The sequence below is a fragment of the Papaver somniferum genome, chromosome 7 (genome assembly GCF_003573695.1).
Source record: "Papaver somniferum cultivar HN1 chromosome 7, ASM357369v1, whole genome shotgun sequence".
Taxonomy (NCBI): Eukaryota; Viridiplantae; Streptophyta; class Magnoliopsida; order Ranunculales; family Papaveraceae; genus Papaver; species Papaver somniferum.
This window is the reverse complement of record NC_039364.1, coordinates 54,766,291-54,790,123: the sequence shown is the minus strand read 5'-3', so window position 1 is coordinate 54,790,123 and position 23,833 is coordinate 54,766,291. Positions and strand designations below refer to the sequence as shown.

The 23,833-nt window shown below is 35.6% G+C and overlaps 1 protein-coding gene and 1 pseudogene across 1 annotated transcript; one reads left to right on the top strand and one right to left on the bottom strand.

Moving 5' to 3' along the window:
- The first annotated feature begins 844 nt into the window (after nucleotides 1–844).
- LOC113292677 (50S ribosomal protein L18-like) lies at nucleotides 845–2,241 on the top strand. The gene is made up of 2 exons (XM_026541556.1): nucleotides 845–1,069; nucleotides 1,767–2,241. The coding sequence occupies exons 1-2, from the start codon at nucleotides 884–886 to the stop codon at nucleotides 2,163–2,165; spliced, it is 585 nt and encodes a 194-aa protein (XP_026397341.1). The 5' UTR covers nucleotides 845–883; the 3' UTR covers nucleotides 2,166–2,241.
- Nucleotides 2,242–2,600: 359 nt separating this feature from the next.
- LOC113292676 lies at nucleotides 2,601–5,885 on the bottom strand (annotated as a pseudogene).
- Between the last annotated feature and the right edge of the window lie 17,948 nt (nucleotides 5,886–23,833).

The following is a 23,833-nucleotide window of genomic DNA, read 5'->3' as shown; positions in this document are numbered from 1 at the left end:
TAAACACACATGAACAACAAATCAAGAAATCTAAATCACATAATGATCTAAAAATCATCGACACAAATAGATTTAAAAAAAAATAATAAAAAAAATTGAATCAATTAACAAAAATATTAAAAATCACATTCTAACAAAAGATTTGAATAACATTTTCAGATTGAATCTTCAAATCACATTTTCAGATTTGAATAACCTAAAACAGATACAGTGTACATGAAAGTTTACATTCTATATATTCAAAAAATAAATAGAAATCAAATACTCCATCGATTAATCAAATACGTAAGATTCGGAGTCTTATTATAACACATAGATACGAAAAATCAGAAGCCTACGATCAAATATTAGTTCGATTTCATATCATGCATCATAAAAACAAAAAAAAAATCAACAACAAAAAGATAGTAATCAAAAGCGTTTTACGAAAATCAAAACCTAAGAAATAACAAAAGGAAATCAAGATCATAAAACAATAAGATGTAACAGATCGTATTCATATCATGAATTCGAAAAAAAATAAATCAAAATCAGAAACAATTTTGAACGAGAAATCAAAAGAAAACAAGATGGAAAACTAACCGGAGATTTAATTCATTTTCGAAAACATTGATTTATATATGGAATCACTGGAAAGTTATTTGTGGAATATTGAAAAGTCGGAAATCGGAACTGGCTGCAGCTTTGGACACTCATTACTGCTTTCGATTAAATGGTAAAACACTGGGATATTTGGACTAGAGCGCCCTGGGCTTTGGAGGGTTGAACTAAAGCGTCCAAAGCCCACTAACAGGGGGTTAAACGTTAATTTCTACCTTATTTGATGGAAAAACTAGAAGCCTACAGTATCTTTGCAGAAACCAATCTCTGAGAAAGAAGGAACATGTCATCCTTGTGTAGTATGTCCACATCTTCGTCGTCTTTGATTCTCTCGTCAGATTTCTGTAAACACCGAGCAGATAACGGCAAAAATATCAACTCTTCCCTTTCATTTGTTTCTTCATTTCCTCAATTAAAAATCTCATCTGCAGAATCTATATGGAATCCATCTCTTTCTACTCGCAACAAGGTATTCTGCTCCTCTTTTTCGATAAACCCTAGTTCAGATTTATATTTCATTTCCCGTGTTATTGATTAATTTAGTAATCATTTGAACTTTACACTAAATTTGGTAGTTTGGTATCCGAATTAAAACACCCAATTTCATGAATTTTGATAGGTTTCATCTGTTGGAAACTTAAGTAAATGAGTTTCGTAGATATAGTTTCAATGGATTTGGATTATTGGAACGATTCTTAACTGTAATATTTTCAACCAGAAATTGATAATCCTCCGTTATTACTTCATTAGCTGCGTCATTGCCCCAAGTGCAAAGTTTCTAAACTGTTTAAACTGAAATTGTTTGTGTCAAAGAAGTGGTCATCTCATGTTAGACCATTTTGCTTAGCATTGTTGTGCGTCTAAGAGAATGCCTAAGTTTTGTCTTATAATATCAAGAATGATTTATTCCCATTTGACTCACAACTGGAGTACCTACAAGGTGATAGAGTTTATGTGTGTACTTTTCCGCTATATATATAGAGAGCAAGTATAGGATTTCGGATCTTTATTACATTGCAAGTCTACACTCCTGCTTTAGTGACTATCTTGCATTCAAACTGTAATTCAGCCATGGCAATCTCACCACTGTTGGTTCCTAGCCATTTATCTAGAGGAATAGTAAAAAAGGAATGACTGATGTTTCTCTCTGACATAATTTGTTCTAGGGTTTGGTGATTGAAGCTGCAGCTTATACACGGAGATCACGCAGTGAAATCGAAAAAAGACCTAACAAGAAATCATGGAAGCAGAGGACAGACATGTATATGCGGCCATTCTTACTCAATGTGTTTTTCTCCAAGAGATTTATTCATGCAAAAGTGGTTCATCGTGGAACGTGCAAGGTTATTTCTGTCGCCAGTACTAATGCCAAGGATCTGAGGAATACTTTGCCATCTCTAATTGATAATAGTGCTTGTAAAACTGTGGGACTGCTAATAGCAGAGCGATCAAAAGAGTGCGATGTGTTCGCCATGTCTTATGAGCCAAAGAAAAATGAGAGGATCGAAGGTAAACTTGGGATCATCCTTGATACTATAAAAGAAAATGGAATTATTTTTGTTTAAATATAAGTTGTAATTGTACTTGAATTGTAAACAACTTTTTTTTCAATGTTTTAGTAGTGAATGGACCCTTTGTTAATATTGTTTTTCCTTTTGAATTAAACAGTCTTTCTTTCTTAACTGTGACATGCAATGAATACACATGCGAATGACAGAAGTTGAAGTCGCTACTATCTTACTCCCTCTTCTATTATTTGCACAAATTTTTAGGAAATTAAGAGAATAAAAATGTATCTCTGGAAGAGTAAAAAGTACAAAAAAATTACAAAGGCCACCTGTTTTGCCAATTGAAAAAATGTGCAAGAGTAACATTTAGAAAGCAATCACCAAATTTTCTTGACAACACACAATTGGAGTTGAAGGAAGGTTTACAAATAAAATCACATATAAAGGTATGACAGCTTGTACATTGGAAAATTAAAGAATGTACCATAAAGAAAAAATAAAGAACCATCTTCATGGATAGATTTATTACTGTTCAATATTAAGAGAGTTTCATCACAAGATAAGAAGATAAAAATATATTTGAAGAAAACATATATAATTGCCTTTGTCACTTGTAACTATTATAATTGCAAGTAAATAGATATGCTGCCTTGTTACTTTTGTGTTAATAAGTATATTTAGTGCAGCAAAAATAACACCATACCAGTTACCACCACCTGAAATGAAAATCACAATGAAAATAAAACCCCATGATTTTTTGTTCTTTGTGCAGAAAAGAATTGTAGACACAGATAGTAGTTAATGTTTGGGGAAAATAAATCAACTGGTTAAAGGAAGTTATAAAGCTATGCAATTCGTGCGAAAACTAGTCATTTTCAGTTCCAGGAATTGAGATGAATAAAAACTGAAGATTAGGACATTTAGAAATATGAGTGTGTAATATTCATATGCAAAAGCTGCAAACTGCAAGCGTGAAAGAGTTAGACGAGAAGAGATAGTTAATAGAGTTTTTACCTCAATAATGTTGGTATTGTGGGGTGCAGTTCTTACATCTATGCAGCCTGAAACAACATGTACAACACAATCGTTTAAGTAAACAAACAGAAATTGCGGCAATATTACGTGTGGTGGGTAGGTTATCAGAAATTGCCTCTGGATAATGAGACCGGACAACCAGTCCCCAAAAAAAAATGGCAGCTAAATTCCACATTTCTTATCAGAAATAAAAAGAGAGTATACATTGTTGTTTTTACCAGTCTACTGGGAACTCAATCGGGGTCTGTTTTAAGATACTATGGATACATCAACAGACGATTAATAGAATAACATAAGGCCTGCTACCTACTTTTTCATGAACTGGGGCGAAGCAAGTTTTGACTGACTCAAAAACCTCAGCTATGGGCTTTGCTGCATCAATCTGATGATCAAAATAATCTCAATTAAGTTTTATTACCGGAATCTAAAGCTTGCCTTGAAGGCCAAACTAACAATAACTTACCTTTCTAACTTTATCCTTGGAGGCGTAATAATCAACCACAGGGATACTAGATTCCATGAAAACCTTGAAGCGCTTCTTGATTGTTTCAATATTATCATCTTCTCTTCCCTTCATCCCCAGAAAAATGGAGTTAAGCATCATTTAATTTTTAAAAATGAGGACAGCTATAAACTGCCAGGAAAACATTAGCCAGAGAACTTGAAAGTTAGATGCAAAACTTGTCTAACCTGATTCCAGCCTAATAGGCGCTTTTCCATCTCCTCAACAATCAAAAAATAGTACAAACTCAGGTACAATGCCAGTCTGTAGATAAAGTATATCCATAAATAAGAACAACCAATGCAGGAGGTATCAAAGATGCAAGTTTTACTTGGAGGAATTATATAGACACCATTCAGAAATGTATCACTTTGAAAAACCCAAAGTGGGTTTTAGTTGGAAACTCCTGGATGAATCATAATTAGTTTACCCATATCTATTGGGAATCCTTTTCATTTTCTGTCTAACCACTAGTGTCCAAGGAAAAAAAATGTAACATAATGTGTAGCCTTACCACATTTTCAAATGCAGCACGATTCTCTTCATTGCGAGGGAATCCATCAATAAGGAATTTGTCATTCTCGCTTTCATTCATCGCCCTTTGAAGAAGTTTAACTGTAACCTCGGAAGGTACAATCTTACCTTCCTTTATCATGTTCGAGATCATGGTTCTGCAGCCGCAAATATGAGTTAGAGAAATGAATACTTGTATTGAGACACATAATAAGACTAATAAATCTGCAAATTCAATAGAGCAACCGAAGATTACCCATTTTCAGAACCAGATTTAATTTCTGCTCGGAGGAGATCCCCGGCACTGAGATGGGTGAACCCAAAATGCTCAACAATATTCGAGCACTGAGTTGCCTATCCACTGCCTGGACCACCTGTTCAATCATTTAATCCCAATTACAATATCAGCACAGTAATATCTAAAGAAGCCTTTGGTAATGGTAGCACTCAGAATAATATGCAGATATAGATCAAGAGCACAATTACTAGACATACTAATATATACTAAGAAAAAGGAATAAAAAAGAGATGATCTCAATTTGCATTAAATTTATACAAGAATCTAATAGATCTAGATTATGCTTTAGGGAGCTGCAGATGTTATAGAATACTGGCTATTGCTTACGAAAAGAAGATAAAAGTGATTAAATAACATGGCAGTTTGAATCAATCTTCTGAATGCAAGAGTAATGTACTATAATTTTCAAGTGCAATAATCGGCTACACGGGATATACTCACCTAAAACAAAGACAACTTTGACTTTCTTCTCACACCCCAAGCTTCCATTGCCATTCTCCTACAACCATAAACTACGTTACCAAACGCAAAAAACAAGATAATATTTTTGATTCCTCATACATCTAATTTACAAGCAAAATGCAAAACAAAATAATTACAGACTAGGCAATGAGCACCAGAAAGATACCTGGTTTACAGCTTCAGCACTCATGACGGAGGGCTAAGTATGAATGACTTGGTTATCTGCATTACACATATAGTAATATCAATACTGATCTAGATTTAACTTTCAATCACAAGTTTACAGGCTTATTACAGTTGAAAAGAGATAGGAAGAGTTTTATGTATAAAGTCAATTTGAAGTTGAAACATTTGAATATCTAGTTACACAAAATTCTAATAGTTCTGAATTGCAGTTTCTCAAAATGCCCAAACTTTGCTTAATCATACATAAATCTAAACACTATTGCTTAATTACAGAAACTTCTGAGGGTTAACGCGTAAAATTAGACTCTAGAAAGATTCAGATCAAACAAGATCTCAACTTAGCATCCATTAAAGGTTAAAATGAGGTTAAAAGGACAGGTTATTGAGATCTTAGCGTAACTAAATTCTGATTAAGCTCAAATAACTTAAATTTACACAGCCTCCACAGATCCAATACAAAAATAACCATTAAATCATGGAAATCAATCAGAACTGCTCATACATTAATCAGATCCGGATAAAATTTTCAATGTTGCTGTTTGAATTCACAAGCAGAAGAAGAAAATAAGATAAAAATTCAACCTTGAGAAATGAGATCAAAACAGAGATATCTAAGATTAGAGTAGCAGATCCAAAGAAACATATACCTGGGGAGAGAGAGATAGAAGAGATCCATGGCGTTACCTAATTGATTGAAGCTTTGAATGTAGAGAGAGAAAAAGAGAGGGAAATCAACAGAGAGAGATCTTGCGCGAGGCGAGAGACGGGGAGAGAGAGGAAATTTAATAGACAAGGGAAGTAACTGTTTATCAGGGCCCTTTATATATAAGAAATCATAAAACTTTGAATGGCTTCCCTCCTAGCTGAGCCAGTAGTCACCAACATGCTTTTCGCGACCATCCATTGCAAAGCCGAGCTGACACACATTTTCACCGTGTAAAAATCATGTCTGCACACAATGCATGCGAAATATGGATCCGCATATGCTTGGAAGAGGAAAGAAGGGGAAATAAAGCATCGATCCGTAACTAGAGCTGGCAGGTTTAGGCCCGTTAGAATTTTAAAATTCTCAAATACTCCAAAATGTTCCTCATATCTACTACATGTCTACTTGAGAAACGTAGATTGTTCTCTGCCGAAAGGTCTTGTTATTATTTTAGAAATGTGAAATCTACGTTGTGCTTCCCACATGCCATCTAAAATTCCCCTCAGAAAAAGAAAGTAAGATGCAAAGAATGCCAGACTGGAATTTAAAGTTTTATCAATTTTGACTTGGTTCTCATGGAATGTTAGCACCAGCACTGTTTGAGAAATGGTCTTATGTGGGCTTGTAAAGTAAGATTGCACAGAGCTAGAGCAATATCGGACACTATATCTTAATGCAAAGGCAACCCCCACTGTTATTATTTCTAATTGATAATGCTAACACTTCGACCTCAGATGACATAGATAACATTCGTAAGTAACTTACCATGTCCCTAAGGCTATTAAATTATAAAAGTTATACTGTGAGTAAATTCCTTTGTAGAACAAAAATTCTTGGACTCTTTACAACAGGAATTTTGTAAGGTCAACAAGTTTAGTGAGTTGTTCAAAAATATTCATTTTTTTTTTGTTCTTTTTTTCCTTTTGTGTGTGTAAGAAGGATTTTAGGAGATGAAGTATGAAAAGTACCTTTAACAACTGGAATATAGCACAATGCCATATTTTTTGTACAAAAAGAATATAGAAAATGAGAGATTATGAAGTTCAACAAATCATTTAAAGAATCAGATAAAATGATATCATTTATATACAGTTGAATAATGACCATATCAACATCCAAAATATGTACAAATATGGAATGACTAATGAAAAAACGAGGGAACACTGTACATCACTAATTTTTTGGCTTAGTGCAGGACACATCTTGAGTGATCCTTTGAAGATAGAGATCATCACAGAATAGGAAACGTGTTCAACGTCCATACTTTTACTTTTGATTATAAAAAAGAAAAAAAAATCAATATAATGTCGAGTAACAAGAGTAAATGGGAAAAATAAGATTTTGTTAAAGAGGAAAACTGCAAATGCAGCAAAGCCCCGAGATCTAGTCCAATTTTGAATATTCACAAAGTTAAGTTGTTACACTCTTATTTACTGTCAGATTTCGGTTTAGTGTAGACTAAGCATGTCAATGGATGTCTGAAAACTCCAAATTCGCATCCCAAATATCAAATGTTATTCAGGAACATAAAACGAATTCAGATATCCGGGTATTTTTTATATGAAATTGTGATTAATCTGATATGAATTAGGAAATGAAAGTATCTGCATCCAAATAATTTGTATATAAATTTTATCATAAACATACAAACATTTATACTTACATATATCCACATTTAATTCTTTTTTTTCTTTTCTTTTCCGGAATTTATTTAGTATTTTGTAAGAAAAGCATTTATAAATATCTTTATCCAAATTCCTTTTTATAATATGTTTTTAATTTCCTGCAAAAATACTAACAACAATATACTTTTTTTACTTATGATTTCGGATTGGATATTATGCGATGTCCAGATATTCAGATGCGAATTCGAAGTGAAAAAGCTTATATCCGTTCAGATTTCGGATTGAGTTCAGATGTTCACTGGTGATATTTTAGGAATTGGATGTGGATAAAGCATTATCCGTATTCATATGCATCGGTTTATACTCTTAGTTGAGATGAAGTATACTAGCATTAAGTTATCCTGCTTCAGCAGTATCCCTTTGTCAACAACCAGTTACTAGTCAACGTAAGTGAATCACCTAACAAAAGTTAGTTACTGTTTAGAAATATTTCTTCATTCCTTTGATAAGACTGTTGCTACCAAAACTACAATCGGGCGGTTAAGATTTGCTTCTAGATTATCAAATCGATGCAGTCAAAAGGACAAACTGGATAATCGCTAAAACCCAGTGTGGATCACAATAAAGGCGAAATTTTTAAAACAAGATTCTCATGTTAAATCGTAACTTCTTAATTCCCCTCACTACAAGCACAAATGGTAAACCAACCAAACGTCTTGTAGGATATTCCTCGCTAGAATTTGGACTTGGGCTTAATGCTCGCTCACATTAGTACTAGTCATTTGAGCTTAGGAGAAGATGTGTAACACGGTATCCACACATGTGTAATGGGATGATTTGTGGTGTTTGCATAGAGCCCCTATTTATAGTTTATCAGCCAAGGCTTTAGCTTCGAAATCAAGCTAAATTTGCTAGTGTTTAAGCTAAATTGAAATAAGCATACCATTTTTATGTTTATTTCTATGTAAATTATTACGTAGCTACATTTTCTAACATTTATTATTTCTAATCGGGTATACATGAAAATAAAATATTAGTTAGTATTATTGATATCTCATAGATTTATTTTCATATTAAGTACATTAGAAATTATGGAAAGCCATAATGCTAAGTATTGTACCAATAATCTTCCCAGTTAGTCGTGTAGATAACCTTTACTTGACTATTGTATAGTTGTCAGCAACTTACTTGAGATACATAATTGACATAACCGAGATTATTATCACATGGGTGGAAGTGGGATCATATTCTAGTGTTGATAACATAGCCAAAGATGACTAAGTAGAATTTGTCAAAACGTCCATCCTTGGAGAATGAAGGTTTTCATCCAACCATAAACTTAAAGATATAAGTCACGATTTGTGACCTCTAAAATTTTGAAACTAATTCTCTTGTGATTTTGAAAGTTAGATAATACTGATTTTGAAATTTGCATCGTCTGTAAAACACGTTAAATGCAGCAGTTACTTGAGGTTTTTGGAAAGAAATGAATGCTCGTATTTTTGAAGTAATGCATCCTTTCAAAGATGATATGGATTTCAACGCTGATGCAATGTCTCTTGTGATTCTTTGGGCCATTTCATTTGGAAAGAGAGTGAATTTAAATTTTTCAGGCTCAATACAAAATTAAAATATTTTATTTGCATAATTATAATTTTTGTTTTCTTAAAACTACCTCTAATGGATCTTTTACATCCTCTTTTATCTAATGTATATTTATATTTTTAATTTAAAATTTTATAATTATGCAGATAAAATATATTTATATTTTTCTCTTTTTAATAATAGTGTGCTTTTTTACTAAAAAATAATAAAATACAATAATTGTTTAACTTTCTGAAGCTAAAGGTTTAGTTTCCGAAAGTGAAAGTATGGTACCGAGCATATGTTTTGACAAGCTCGCGTTTTTATGAAATTTTAAGTCTCTACTTTCTCGAAAGTTACATCTCTTTAATCGAAAATTTTAACAGTGCGGACTAACAACACTTGTTCGGCCATGGGTTGTTCGAAAGTTACGAAAGCCTATAATCGAAAACCACACAGTATGAGTAGTAGAACACTAGTCATGTACTTCATTCCTTCGATATTTTGATTAATTTTAATATCAAGTCTCGAGTACTAAAGTCAAGACCTTAATTTGATAAGTTGTTTTCTTATGATAGAAGAATACACATAACTAAAAAATGTTATAATGTAGAAAGTATAGCAATAAGTGATAACACATCCACAAAAGAAAATAAAAAAGTTTTATTAAATACCACATGACAAGTAATGTCATAATACTTGTATATTTTGTGAAGAATACTGTTAGAGCATTTCTCGGTTAAACCCACAAGCGTTAGTATGTCAAGTTTGGTTGTCATATTTTAGTATCAAAACTCTTCTAGAGTCGCTTGATTAATTACTAAAGTCAACTTCGTTTATGTTAGACTAGAAAGTTTAGGAATGTTGATACTTACAAGTATTACTCTGAAGACCTGAAGAATGTGAAGAAGTAACGATTACAACGAAGACATGATCCTTCCACTTGAGGTTAGTAATACTGACTTAACTTGTTTCCATTCCTAACGTATCTTTCAAGTCGCTTTATATTGAAAACATAACATGCAAATCTATATTTATGAAACTCTAGTATTAGACTTGGTCGTAATAGTATGATTAAAGTGTCAAGGAATTATATTGAATTACGAAGTATAACGCTTATCTTTAGAACTTCGTAAATACGACATCAACATAATCTATGTATTTAGTTACTTGATTATGTGTGGGATATAGGTGTGATTTCATCCTAGGAAACTATGAATGTATTATTACATTGGTTTAAGGAAGTACATGTACGAACTTGTTTCGTAATTGAAAGGGAAATCAATGAGTGTGTTGATCTGGTTTTTCATTGAAGATTATTTGGATGACCAATGCAAGATGACAAGCTAGAAGCAATCTTAACTTATGTTGAGAATCAAGGTAGAACCAGTCATAGCCTATATTGTGTGGCAAGGTATAACCAATCCTAACTAGTATTGGGAGAAAAGGTAGAACCGGTCATAACCTATATCTAGTGACATGGTATAACCGATCCTAACTAGTATTGGGAAGAAAGGTATAAACGGTCATAACCTATATTGGGAGTCATGGTATAACCGGTCCTGACTTAGTTTGGGAGTCATGGTGGAACCGTTCCAAGAGCAAAACCGAGTTTCCAATATTCACATATTTTTTTTTATGTTGTGTGTGAATTTGGAATTAGGGTTTGCTAAGATAGGAGACTTCTAGATGCCGACATTGTTTGAACATGTGCATAACTATTATCATTAATTGTTCAAATATATTCCTTGGTACTCAAGGTGATCCCAAACCGAAATATTAAAAAGAATTTAATTACGACTTTCGATTTTATATGTTTTAATTATCAGCAATTAAACCATACACTCTAGAAAAGATTTATTAATTAATGTGCTAAACTAATAATAGAAATTTTCTATGAGAGCTTTAAGAAATATTGTTTGACATTAATTGGAAATAGGAAAACCGAAATTAGGTACTTTAATGCATATTTAAGAATATTTTCGGTTTTGGAATTTCCTTGTTGTCCAAACAACCTTGATGTATAAATAGCTGGCAAACTATCCTAAGAGCCAGGCAAACTTCATTCGTGTTGTTTTTGGCGGAGCCGTCTATCCGGAGAGGAAAGTACCCTAATTAGGCGAAATCTCTTACGACCGCTCGTTTAAAGACTTTTATGGGATCAAGAAGCTCTACAAGTACCATTGGTGGGAAACTAGATAATTGCATTGTTATTTTAGTTTTTGATTATTGATTTGATTGACTAACGATTGTTGAAACTTTGATTGCACATAGTTTGATTATTCTTGAGAGTCTTCTCTTTTGACATAAGAATCACTCAAACTAGATCAAAGTATCAACAGAATCTTTAGAACTGTTGTTAGATCTAAAGAAATCTTGTGATAATCCATTGTTAACAGACTCCACTCTGTGCGTGATTGATCACAAGAGGATTCAATTTTGTGTTGTGCGGGTTATTTAGAAGGCAATTGAAGACTTGAAGATGAAGAAGATTTATCTAATTAGTTATCATATCTCGTGATTTTTGCACACATCTTGATCGGCTGGGATCCAACTAGGTATTGTTTATCTTTGATAGACTTGTGATTATCTAGTTGATAAGATCGACATCACTTTATAGTTTCTATTTGATTTCTATATTGGTTGATTGCAAATCCGGAAACTGATTATTTAGGTAATTAAGATTCAGATTGATCTAGCCAGAAAAAGGAGTTTATTAGATTAAACATAAGAGCCTTTGTCAACGACTAAACATATTTTATTCAAAAGGAGTAAACCAACTTGAGATAGTGATTTTTGTCTTGAGATTCACGTGCATGATGAAAAGGTCGAAGGAGCAGGGATACTGAGGGAATTAAGTAACTTGGGGTATTTTACTTGGTCTCAACTATACGATGTTGGCTTTTGTTCTTTGTATAACGACTTAATTCTGAGAGTATCCAAAACTGGACTAGGTCCCATGGTTTTTTCAGCATTTGCGGTTTCCCCGTTAACGAACTCTTGTTGTGTCATTTATTTTACTTCTGCGTTATAATTGTCTTATTATAATAAAGTAAATTACGCTTGTACATTAATCATAATCACTGTACTTTGATCTTATAGTCAATCGGTCTTGTACCATAACTATTGTCAAGTGAACATCAAGTTGTCATATTGTCTCGACTTTGTCCATAGACGATCACACTTGGCATCAGACTTTTAGGTTGAATTAAAAAGATTTTGGTGTATTTGGGTACCCTCATCTTTTCAATTGGTATCACAGCGGGCAAACACGAAAAGATCTAACAATCCGTGTTTGATGTGATGCAACCTAAGAATGAATTTGAATTCACATGAATCGATTTCTGTTAACGTACCGCCAAGATTTGACAGAACTAACTATCTGTGGTGGAAATCTGCCATGAAATCTTTTTTTCAATCACGCGATTTTAATACTTGGTTACACTAGTACAAAAATGGCCTTTAGCCACGCCAGATATAAATTTCCCTGTCACGCCTTTTTGGTTTTGGCGTGTCTATAGGGTAAAAGTATACCCTATAGACACGCCATGTTCAATGGGCGTGTTAATATAAGTGCTTTCAGCCACGCCAGGGCTAGTAGCGTTGCAAAATATCAACCGTTTAGTCACGTTAACTTTAAATTTTTGATTGGACGTGTTTATGGACTAGTCCATGGCCACATTAGGTAGTTGTGGCGTGTCCAAAAGGTTAGTAACGCCATTTCAGGTGTGGTTTTAAAGTTGGTTCATTAGACACGCCAGTATATGCGTGTCCATAGTGTACGATTGATTGACACGCCAGTATATGCGTGTCCATAGGGTACGATTTATAGACACGCAAGTATATGCGTGTCCATAGTGTACGATTTATAGACACGCCAGTATATGCGTGTCCATAGTGTACGATTTATAGACACGCCAAATTCAAAGTGTGGCCAAAAAGTTCTTCTTTGGACACGCTAGTATATGTGTGTCCATAGTGTGCGTTTTATAGACACACCGGTTTTATAGTGTGGCTAAAAAGTTCGTTTTGAAAAAATTAATAAAAAGCTTTTGCCCATATTCGAACGCATGACCTCGAAGGAGTTAGGTAACGTATCAATCCACCAAGCTTCCCATCTTTAGTCTGCATAAAACAAAAAATGTCGATTAGAGCCCAAATAACGATCTCAAAGTTTGGTGACCTACCAACACCTCCCTTAATAGCAATTCTGAGAGAAGTAAAGGCAATAATGAGGATTGTGTGTTGAAAATAGGTCTTGAAGGGGCATGGCTTTGGATGGGCGTGGTAAACAACGAGACATGAATAAACTCAAAAGGGTATTTAATTAAGGGGGTAATTAGCAGAGGGGTTAATATTTTCAAGGTAATTTTCTACAGAAGAGGAAAAGTTTAGGTTTAGAAAAGTAGTTTGAGAGAATGGCAGATTTTCCTGGCCAAAATCCATCAAACTCCGATGATAATCATCCCGTTGTTCCACCAGAAACGCCTGAATATTCCCAAGCCAAATCACTTCTCCCTTCTTTGAGTGTGATTGAGTTGCAGAAATTTAGAGATGAAGCACAATCAGAGATTGATCGTCGTGTTCAAGAGCAATTACGTCAAAGAGAAGAAGAAGCTGCTCGTATCCGAAAAGAGCGAAGAATCGAGGCTCTCTATACTGCATGGCTACCCAAATTCTTAGAATGACAAAGTAGAAAAGATGAGGAAAAGGCAGAGAGGCATGCCAAAGCCCCAAGATATGTAAGTGCGACAGAGAGTGATTCCGAGGCTTCTGATGGATTTGAATATGTTGTGGAGGAAGTGAACACCAGTGACCTTGATTCTGATGCTGCAGAGGATAAACGCAAGATGGATGCTTATCATGATGGGAGATTGAAAAGACGATTCGAGTATGAACTTGCCAATCCCAAAATATTTGCACGCACCATGAGTGAAGGTGAGCCAAGCAAGGTAAGGGTAAGCAGACAAATTGCATGGTAGATGATGAGGAAACTGAGAGTGACGAGGATGGAGAAGATGAGGACAGTGATGAAGCATCGTCATCCAGTGGAACATCACCAGCTGCTTCATCTGACAGTGATGATGGTAAATATTATGAAGATGAAGGATGGGATACTGACGAAGATGATTGGTGGTAATCTCTTCAGAATTACCAGGAAAAGCTAGTTTTTCAGGCTTTGAAAAAAGCTTGAAAACGATCAACAAGTTTTTAACAAAACAGTTTTTCTGGTAATTTTTTTCCTTCCTTCCTTTTTTGATGTTGGTGCAGATGGTGTGAAGCTTCTTCTTCTGTTTTCGGTTGTAAATTCGGTTGGCTTTCTTCCTTTTTTGGTGGTGTTGAATTGAAAAGATTGAGTTATGCAGGGAACTTTTTTAGTTTAAAGATGTAAGGTTTGAAGTGGTTATATTTTTTTAGTTATGTTACAATGTTTGCTAGAATTTGGGAATAAGTAAAGTGGAATTCAGCTTCTGGTATGATATTTTGGTATTTTGAGACTGTGGTCGTTTGAGAATTAACTGATGAAATCTGAATGTAATGCTGAACTGAAACTTGGAAACTCTTAATGTAGCTTTTTATGAATTGGTTGATGTTTATTTCAAGGATGTTTGAGTAAAGTTTGTACTTCTTTTATTGGAATCAATATTATTTTGCAATGATTTTCTGTTTATGAGGGTAGTAAGAAATAACAAGGATCTGTAGATGATATAACTACTAATGAGAATCACAATGAGTAGAGATGATTGATTGTTGCTCAGAGGGAGAAATTCTGAAAACATGAACAAAGAAAAGGCTCTCTCAGAGAAAAATATTTTTCCCATATTCGAACGCATGACCTCGAAGGAGTAAGGTAACGTATCAGTCCACCCAGCTGCCCATCTTTAGACACGAAATCTTAATTCTTCTCTTATCTTTGGTTCGATGGCTCATTTAAATCACCAAAATCATTGCAATTGCAACTGTATTCACCTCACTAATGATACACAGTTCACTCTCATCGCAAGAATCACAAGCAGCTCAGGCATCACTATCAGCATCACTAGCATTACAAGAATCACAAGAGTCACAAGCATCACTAGCATCACTTACAGCACAAGAAACGAAAATTACACCCAAATCACTAGTTACTCTAACTTGGAAGCTGGTCACTCCCCTTCCATGGAAATTTCTCACCACAATGTCAGTATCAAACTTCAATCTACTGAAGTTGTCTTATTTGATCTTAGAAACAAAATTTCTTTCAATTGCAAGGAACCAAAGAATTTTTTCCCCCTGCAATTCAAAATCTGGAAAATCAAAACCCAATCTAATTATGATTATGCCTATTCTTTACGCACCAATGCTGATCTTCTGAAGATACCCCGTCTAGACCGATGCTCTAACTTTGATCCTAAGGCTGGCTGTGGATTAAAGGCTGACTATAACTACTCTCTACAGCAAATCCTTCCCTTCTCTTTGAGACTTTCCAGGCATCTGATCAAATGGGGAAAATACTTGGAAAATTCCACTCTAATCTCTGGTATGAATTTCTCCAAAACCATGTCTCAGCTCTTTGAAGGTAAGTCACTTCTCAACTCTAGTACTATATTGCATCCCCTAAATCATATTATAAGAATTCCCCCCTTCAGGAGAAGATATTTTACTTATGTTACCTATCTCATTCAGCTAAGTTTAACATTTCTACCTACTGGTCTTATTTTTAATTCTTTCTAATCTACTATGGAAAGCATTGCACAGTTTTATTTATTAACCTTAACAGCATGTTCAATTGCTTCAAGAAAAAAAAACCAGAAAACCAACTTTAACTTCACATACCACAATATTGTTTCATAATTTAGGTAATTACCATAATCAGTTTAGGGCTATTTTGTGTTTCCTCCCCTTTAAAGATAGCTCATTAGCGTTTCCTCCCCGAATAGATTCAGATTAGTGTTTCCTCCCTTCGTTAGGTCTTCCATCCATTACTCAGTTAGATGAGTCACCACCTGCGTACGCGTGGAAAAAATAATTAATTTTTGTAGTAAATTACCCAAGATAACCTCGGACCTAGCAACCACTCACCATTATTCATATGAGACCGAATCAACCCAAACAAAACATTCCTCAACCAACAACACCAGTTCTTCATAATTCGAATCATCCACTATATCATTCATCACCAATTCCTTCATCAAATTGACTGCAACAGGGTCATCTACTTACCTTGATTTCAAAACAAATCCATAGAAACCACCAGATCCATTTCCTCTAAACAAAACCCATCCTTGATTTCACATTCATCAATCACCACAGACTCCTCTATCACAACAACAACAACAATCAACTACAGGAGCAGCAGATTCGAGTCCCTGCCTTTGTTGTTCAATTTCAAATCAAAACAAAACCCATATCTTCTGCAGCTCAACAAACCCATCTGAATCCCCCTCTCGAGCTTTCAGTTAGCCATCAATTCCATCATAATCTTCAATTTCAGCAACCAAAAACCATAACTAATTCTCAATCTGCAAAAACTGCGATTGGGTTCAATTGAGAAGGTTAATGAAGCTTTGATGGTATGGAAACATGGGTTATGATTGATTTCTTTAACTAGGAACTGAAATGGGTTGTTAATGGTGGATCTCTAATGATTTTAGAACCAAATTTGGGGGTTTTAGATGTGAATCGGTTCTGAGTTTATCATGGAGATGTTTGATTGGGGCTGATTTTGTGTACTTGGGTTTGGTAATGATTATGTGTAATTGGGTTTGCCGAGCAGACGAGAGATGGTGAATGCAAAAATTATCCAGACTCAATTAAATCGATGCCATCATCACAAAATACGATCTTTGATAAACCCTTCTTTAATATCTTCCATTTATCACCTCAATCGACAGCAGCAATAATTCTTCCATCACCTTAATCGAACCCTAATCTTCTTAAAAACTCCAAGTACTTCTAATTTTTAAATCTGTTACAACTACTCGTGAATACCCATCTGAGACCATGGTTTCCGGCAGCAGCAGCTAGGGCAGAGGTCTTGAACTCTTGGTGTTGTTGAGAAGGGAAAGGCTAAGTGAACACGACCAGTTTGTATGGTTAATAATTGGGATCGGCTGTTGGCACCAGAATCAGCAAGGTGTGTGAGATGTATTTTGTTTTAGTAGAGGGTATTTTTGGAAGGTCACAAAACACGTGTACTGTTTATGCCACGCGTGCACAGGTGCTGACTCATCTAACCGAGCAATGGATGGAAAACCTAAAGATGGGAGGAAACAATAATTTGAATCTATTTGGGGAAGAAACGCTAATTAACTATCTTTAAAGGGGAGGAAACGCAAAATAGCCCATCAGTTTAACACCTGCATTTCTATAATTGTTGATTTAAGTCTTCATTATAATCCTCACTTCACTCAGTGGAATGCCTTAAAACCTACCTGGCTAGATATCTTTAGCATCTCCAGATGCATTTCCAGATGCACTTGCAGCTTTCTTTGCAGGTCTGGTTGCAGCAGCTCTAGGTACTCGGGCAAAAGCTCTAGAACTAACCCCAGCGGGCAAAGGATCACTTATTGGTACTTCATGGGGCTGAGTAATCTCTCCAAGGCCTGCTCTGGCTATCCCTGCAACATCTGCAGCCATTTTTTCGAATCTCAGGAGCAAGCATGGACAAATTAGAAAAGCTGACAACACCAACAGGGAGAGGGAGGGAATCATTATCATGTATTTGCACTTTGGCATCTTCAGGAATTGGTGTCGAGAAAAAAACCTGTCGTGCACCGCCGCAGACAACCCGTTGATTCCCCCACTAGAACAATTCCTTCATTTATAACAAACCTGCCTCGATCAAGATGCAGTGCAAACAAAACCCAGCCATCCTTCACACCAACGAGTTCCCCATTCTCCAGATGACCTCGCTCTCCATGGTGTTGCTGCACACCTTCCCCTGCCACTGCATGTCATTCACCACCACTTACAAAACTTTCATTTGCAATATTTCCTCCAGAATAGACATGCTTCCTACAATTACAAGTTCTGGGAGCAGATCCACTCACTTCTGCAACCTCATTCTTGAATTTTTATGCAACATCATACAAGTTTTATTCAAAATCAATACCCATATTCACAATCATCTATTTAAAAATACAATAAATATCAAATTCCTCTGGAATTGCAAAATCACTTACTTGTTGCTTGGGCTGAATCAATTTGGCTCTCTTTGGTTCTCCTTGAACTCCTCCTTCAATGGATCGGTTTTCTCCCTCCATATATTTCACTAGTAATCAAAGGCTGTTTTTTCCTTGGAATGCTACTCGACATAAAAAACTAAAAAGGTTGCTTGGTTCTTCTATGGGAAAACTGACTGAGAAACTGAAAGAACTGCTTCTCTCTATAGTTTTATTCGGTCTGGGAAGAGCAACAGTCTACAAATCACAACCGTCAATCATATACTCCTAGAGATTGGACTTGCATGATGACACAATTTGGAAAGCCTACTGGCTACCCTCCTTGGCCTAGAAAAAGCAACTTCATCTCATTGGATCATGCCCAGCGACAACAAACACTTGGTGCTCATAAATTGACCACATATGCGGGTCGGACCCTGTATAAAAATCAATGGATATTACCCGTGAATCACGACCCGCTCTACTCAGCATGGGGGGAATTCTTTTGACCATCTGACTCAGAGGCCTCTTCACAACATACCCACTCAGATGAAAGCTGATCCTAAAAGACTAATTTAGGCCCAATTCTAAAAGAAAATCTATGTGCAAGCCTAATACTATTACTACTAATCCTAACATGACAGAATATTAATTCAACAATCAGTATAGCCAAATCCAAACTCATTCAACATTGCTAAAACCTATCTGCATACAAACCCCACCATGATTTAAGAATCAATTTTTTTCAACAATCCATACATTCATTCTCCAGTTAACAGGAAATTCCAAACTGCTGACTTAGATTTGTGTAGTTGCAGGAAATCCTACACTACACCCCTCACAAGATTTCATTAACATTCAACTCATTTTAGATTAATAATCTTAATTTTATTGATGAATCTTTGAACAATATTACAAGAAAAGATAAAGGAATCAAGAATAACCACTGCTCTAGATTTTCTCTCTCCTATTTACTTGCTTCTCAATCAGAAAAGATCTCCCCTTTCCTTTACAACTGAGAGGCTATTTATAGGGAATTATATAGTGGATGACAGCTAATATGTCATTTATTTTCGGATATGGCTTGCGACATTCTCGCGACCTTACAAATGTTAATCTCGCAAACTCTCTAATTTTCGCAAGACCATCACATTTTTCTCATGATTTAGCTGACGTCGTTTATTATTTCGTTTCTGAAGTTATTCTGCGACGCTGCCGTGTTGTGTTGTTAATAATTTCGCTGAGGCATTATTGCTGCAAGATTCTGATCCTACATCTTTCCTCTTCTCATATCTTCTCTGCGAAGTAGAGAATGATGTGAGAAATGCCGCAGCTGTTCATCTCTTCATATTCTGTATTTATCACACGTATTCTTTCTTCCATCTATTTCTTGACACGTCTTCTGTAACCGCTGCTTTTCAACCGCTCACGTCTTTTCGCATTAATTGTTTATTTCTTCGAGTAAAAAATTTTCTTTATATATTCTTCTTAGTCTTCTTTCCATTTTCTTTTTACTTTCTCTTCTCTTTTTATTCTCTCATCTCTGCAACTCTATTGTTCTTCCGTAAGTTCTGCTACTGTAATTCTTCACTCTTCAATCTTCTTACTTTTTATCCATTCCCATACTTCATATTCAGATATGCCTCCAAGTGTCCATAAACATGAGAAAAATTTAAAACACATCCAAAAAGATCTTGCCGAGAAAGGTTTCACACTTTCTACCATTCCTGGTGAAAGTGCCAAGTCAATTCTTTCTATCAAAATTTTCTCTGATCAATATTTTGATGATCAATCAATCATAATTTTTCTAGATCATATTCTCGCAGGTCTCCCCATTCCTCTTTATGATCCAGATATTCCTCTATTCTATGAAATTCTCGCTCACTTAGGATTCTCGCGAGCTATCTTCCAATTGAGTGGGGATTGCATCCATGTGATGCTGGAGTTCGCTAACCGTGGTGCTGGTAAAGGATCTCTTTATTCCAAAGAACTTAGGGATCCTAAATTCGCAGACTTGGAGATAATCACTGAAAAATATACAGTGGCGAGTTTCTTTGAGAATTACGAATTGATCTCCATGAAGAAAGAGAATACTCGCTGGGGTATTCGCTTGAAAAGAAAAGATAACATTGATGAAGCTAAAATACTCATGAAAGACATTGATTGGCACTCTGGTAAGAACATAACTCCTCGCTAATCTAAAGATGATAAATGGTGTGTTTTTCCCTTGATGCTGAAAGGACCTTACATTGTTGGGTCAAATGTTCTTCCTGAGAATCTCGTTTCCTATCAACCTTGGGTATTCTCTTGGCCTGAGAAGGAGAAAGAGGTATGTCTCTTCTAGTTTCACCCACTTTACATTTCTTTATTTATCTTTATTCTTTTGTTCGCTGATTCTTGCGAAATTCTACAGATCCAGAAACTGAAAGATAGCTATCAAAGGACTGGGAAGTCTAGTACCTTGTTAGCTCTTCGCTCATACACAAATGAGGTAAGAAATATTTTCTTATGATTTTAAACAGTATATTGTTGCCTCTATTTCTTATTTCTATCTGTGTGTGAAGGTTATTGCTGAAATAGAAGAGCCTGCCCATGTTGCGATGACTGGTGATAAAGGCAAAGGTGCTCTTCGCATGGAAAAACCAACTGCTCCTCCTTCAAAGAAGAGAAAAATCCGTTCTTCCTCTCCTTCAAATATTCCTTCTCGTGAGAATTTCGAGAGTGATGAGAATGATGAGGATAATGATGATCTTGCTGCAAATGGAGATTCTCCATCTGAATCTTCTATGGCTAAGCTCTCTGGCCTCTTTTCTAATTCTTTGCAAGGAATGGGAGATAGTCAATTCGCTAATACCTGCAAAGCTCTCGCTACAATTTGCGATGTAACTTTACTGGATGGTGATAATTCTCTTCGCGGAGTTTCTAGATTGATTACTCCCAACTTCCTGCATTCTCTCAATAGTCTGGTATGCTTTCGTCTTTTTACTTATTCATTACCGTAACTCAAAACCTCTTTCTATTTTAATACTTTTTACATTTTCTCGCAGGCTCGAAAAGATTCTTTCGTTGTTGCCTCAGATCTGGAGAGGAGACGCAAAATTCTTGAAAAGAAGAATTTTCAATTTCGTGCAAAGAATGAGGAATTGGAAATTGAAGTCAAAGATCTTCGCGAGAAGAAAAAACAACTAGAAATTGATTATTCGTCGTACAAGAATAAAATCTGTAGTCCTCAGCAAGCTAATAATCAACTCTATGGTATGTTACTTTTCTCCTTTCTCTTCATTCATTCATCCTGTTATTTTATTTTATTTAATTGATCCTTTTTGCAGACATTTATGGTCTTTCTGATGAAGTCACCATCCTTCGTTCATTTCCTAATGCCTTGGATAATGATACTCTTCTTGAGCGTCTTAATAAATCTTTAAATAGTTTCTCAAATTATAGAATTTCATCTCTTTCTTTGAATGAACTGAGATCCAAATTTCTCCTCTTAGAGATTGACCATAGGTCTAGTTTAGGCTTAGCCAATCGATTTAAGCGTCTCTTTCTTAATTCTAAAGAGAAAATCAATGAGCTAAGACCCAAAATTAGCGGTCTCATAGATGATAAGGACCGCATCTCTGCGAAAGAGAAAACCAAATTCGTTCTCGTCTCCTTATAAATAATGAGGATGAATTCGCTTGGGCTGCGAAAATCTTAGACGATGCCAAAAAAGATTTAGGTGTAAATGTTAGTCTCCAAGTTGAGCATACAGCCTTGATTAGAGATATGATTTCTGACAGAGAAGGTTATTAACTGTTCTTCTTCACTAATCTTTTATTTATTATGATTTTTCACCAAGTTAATAATTGATTGCCTTTTGCTCGCAGATTCTGAAAGTAGATATCACGAAAAAATTGAGGAACTTGAAGCTGAAAAAGAGGAACTCGCAAAGAATATTTCTTCTCGCAACGATAAGTATTCTAGATTAAAGAATCAAATCAAGATCACTGTTGCGAACTTTAAGAATGATGCTATGCATTTTCGCAATCAAACTATTCAAATGGTTTGTGGTGACCATAGTATTCCTCATTCTGATTATCCTTGTCTCTTGGAGGAGATCCCAAAGAACATTCCTAGTCTGACTATTTCTGATAGCGAAGCTGATGATGAAGAATCTGATGGTGATGAAGGTTCCGATGGAGATAAAAGTTCTGATGCAGATGAAGAAGGGGACAAGTCTGATGAAGATGATGATGGATCAACTAAGAAGTAGTGTTTGTTTCTTTCTTTAATCTTCTGTAATACTTGTACATTTATTCCTCCTTTCTGTATATTTGCGAATTCTTTTGGTTCTCCATATTCCTTAATATATGAGTTTCTTTCATTTTGACCTGCATTCATTAAAACAATTCTTCCTTGCAATATGGTTAATAAATATAGTCATTAATTTTTTAATTTTTGCGTAAATCTATTATGTGGAGACAAATAACATTCTCTAATTTCATTCATTCCCATACTTGCCTCTGTTATTTGTATCCAAATGAGAGATTTTGCAGATTTTTCTTATTGTGTGCCTCAACTTCGCAGTTGTTTATGTATAATTTCACAATCATATGCAAAGTGAATTTTGATTCTTTTCAAAATCTCATCCCTGTGTGGTCTTATTTTGCCTTCCTAGTTAAAGGTCTTATTATGCCACCTCTTGTCATTGCGACAAAATCGCAGGACGTCCTTGCACTTTCATGCAAAAACCCATTGATCTTGCCTTAAAGTTTTTCTTTTGTATCATGGCCTCTTCAGGAATGTTGCGACAATATAACAGGCCTAAATATTCTTGCGAAAATAAATTCCCATTACATTGCCGTCTTGCGACGAAATCGCAGGACGTCTTCGCACTTTCATGCGAAAACCCATTGATCTCGTCTTATCTTTTTCTTTAGTATTATTGCCTCTTCAGGATTGTTGCACAAATATGACAAGCCTTAATACCCTTGCGAGTAAAAAGCCTCATGACATTTGCGTCTTAAGACACTTATCAGCTCCCTAATGGAGGGTGCCGCCCTTATCTCCCCCCTGGCTTCCCCTTCAAGGAGGCGTACCTCTACCATACAAGGTTGGCTCCTCCCATCCGGTGTCAATAACAACCAGTTGTTTTCGCAGCATGTTATCCCTTTTATCTGTAGGGTTTATGGTTACGAGTCTGCATCCTAAGTGGGGTTTTCTTCAGGCCGAGTGCAGTATAAGCCAAGACTTGTCAAGAATGGCAAGGTACGCTCCAGACGCCCCTGGCACTCTTGACTCAACCGTGTACCTCGGCGCCTTGATCAGATTCTGAACTCCTTGGGAGAGTCCTTATTACTTTAGTCGCCCAACCTAAGTCATATACTTAAGCTGAGAATCCAAGATGCCTCTCCCGGATGGGCTTTATTGACCCCAAATCTCCATGACTCAGGTTCCGGTGGCGGTGTAGCCTTCCCCTGAGCCATGCAACAGGTACCCCCTTATATGACATACTTTAGGTCTTACATTTTCCTCTTGCGAAATTGTATTCGCGAACTAGGGTGTACGCCATAAAGGTTCACCCCTTTCTCTTTTGTCATTGTTATCTGATTGTCTTTTGTAGAATTCATTATCTCTGCGAGATTCTTGCACATCATCATATTGTATTTGCATTTCGCAATCTCAATTT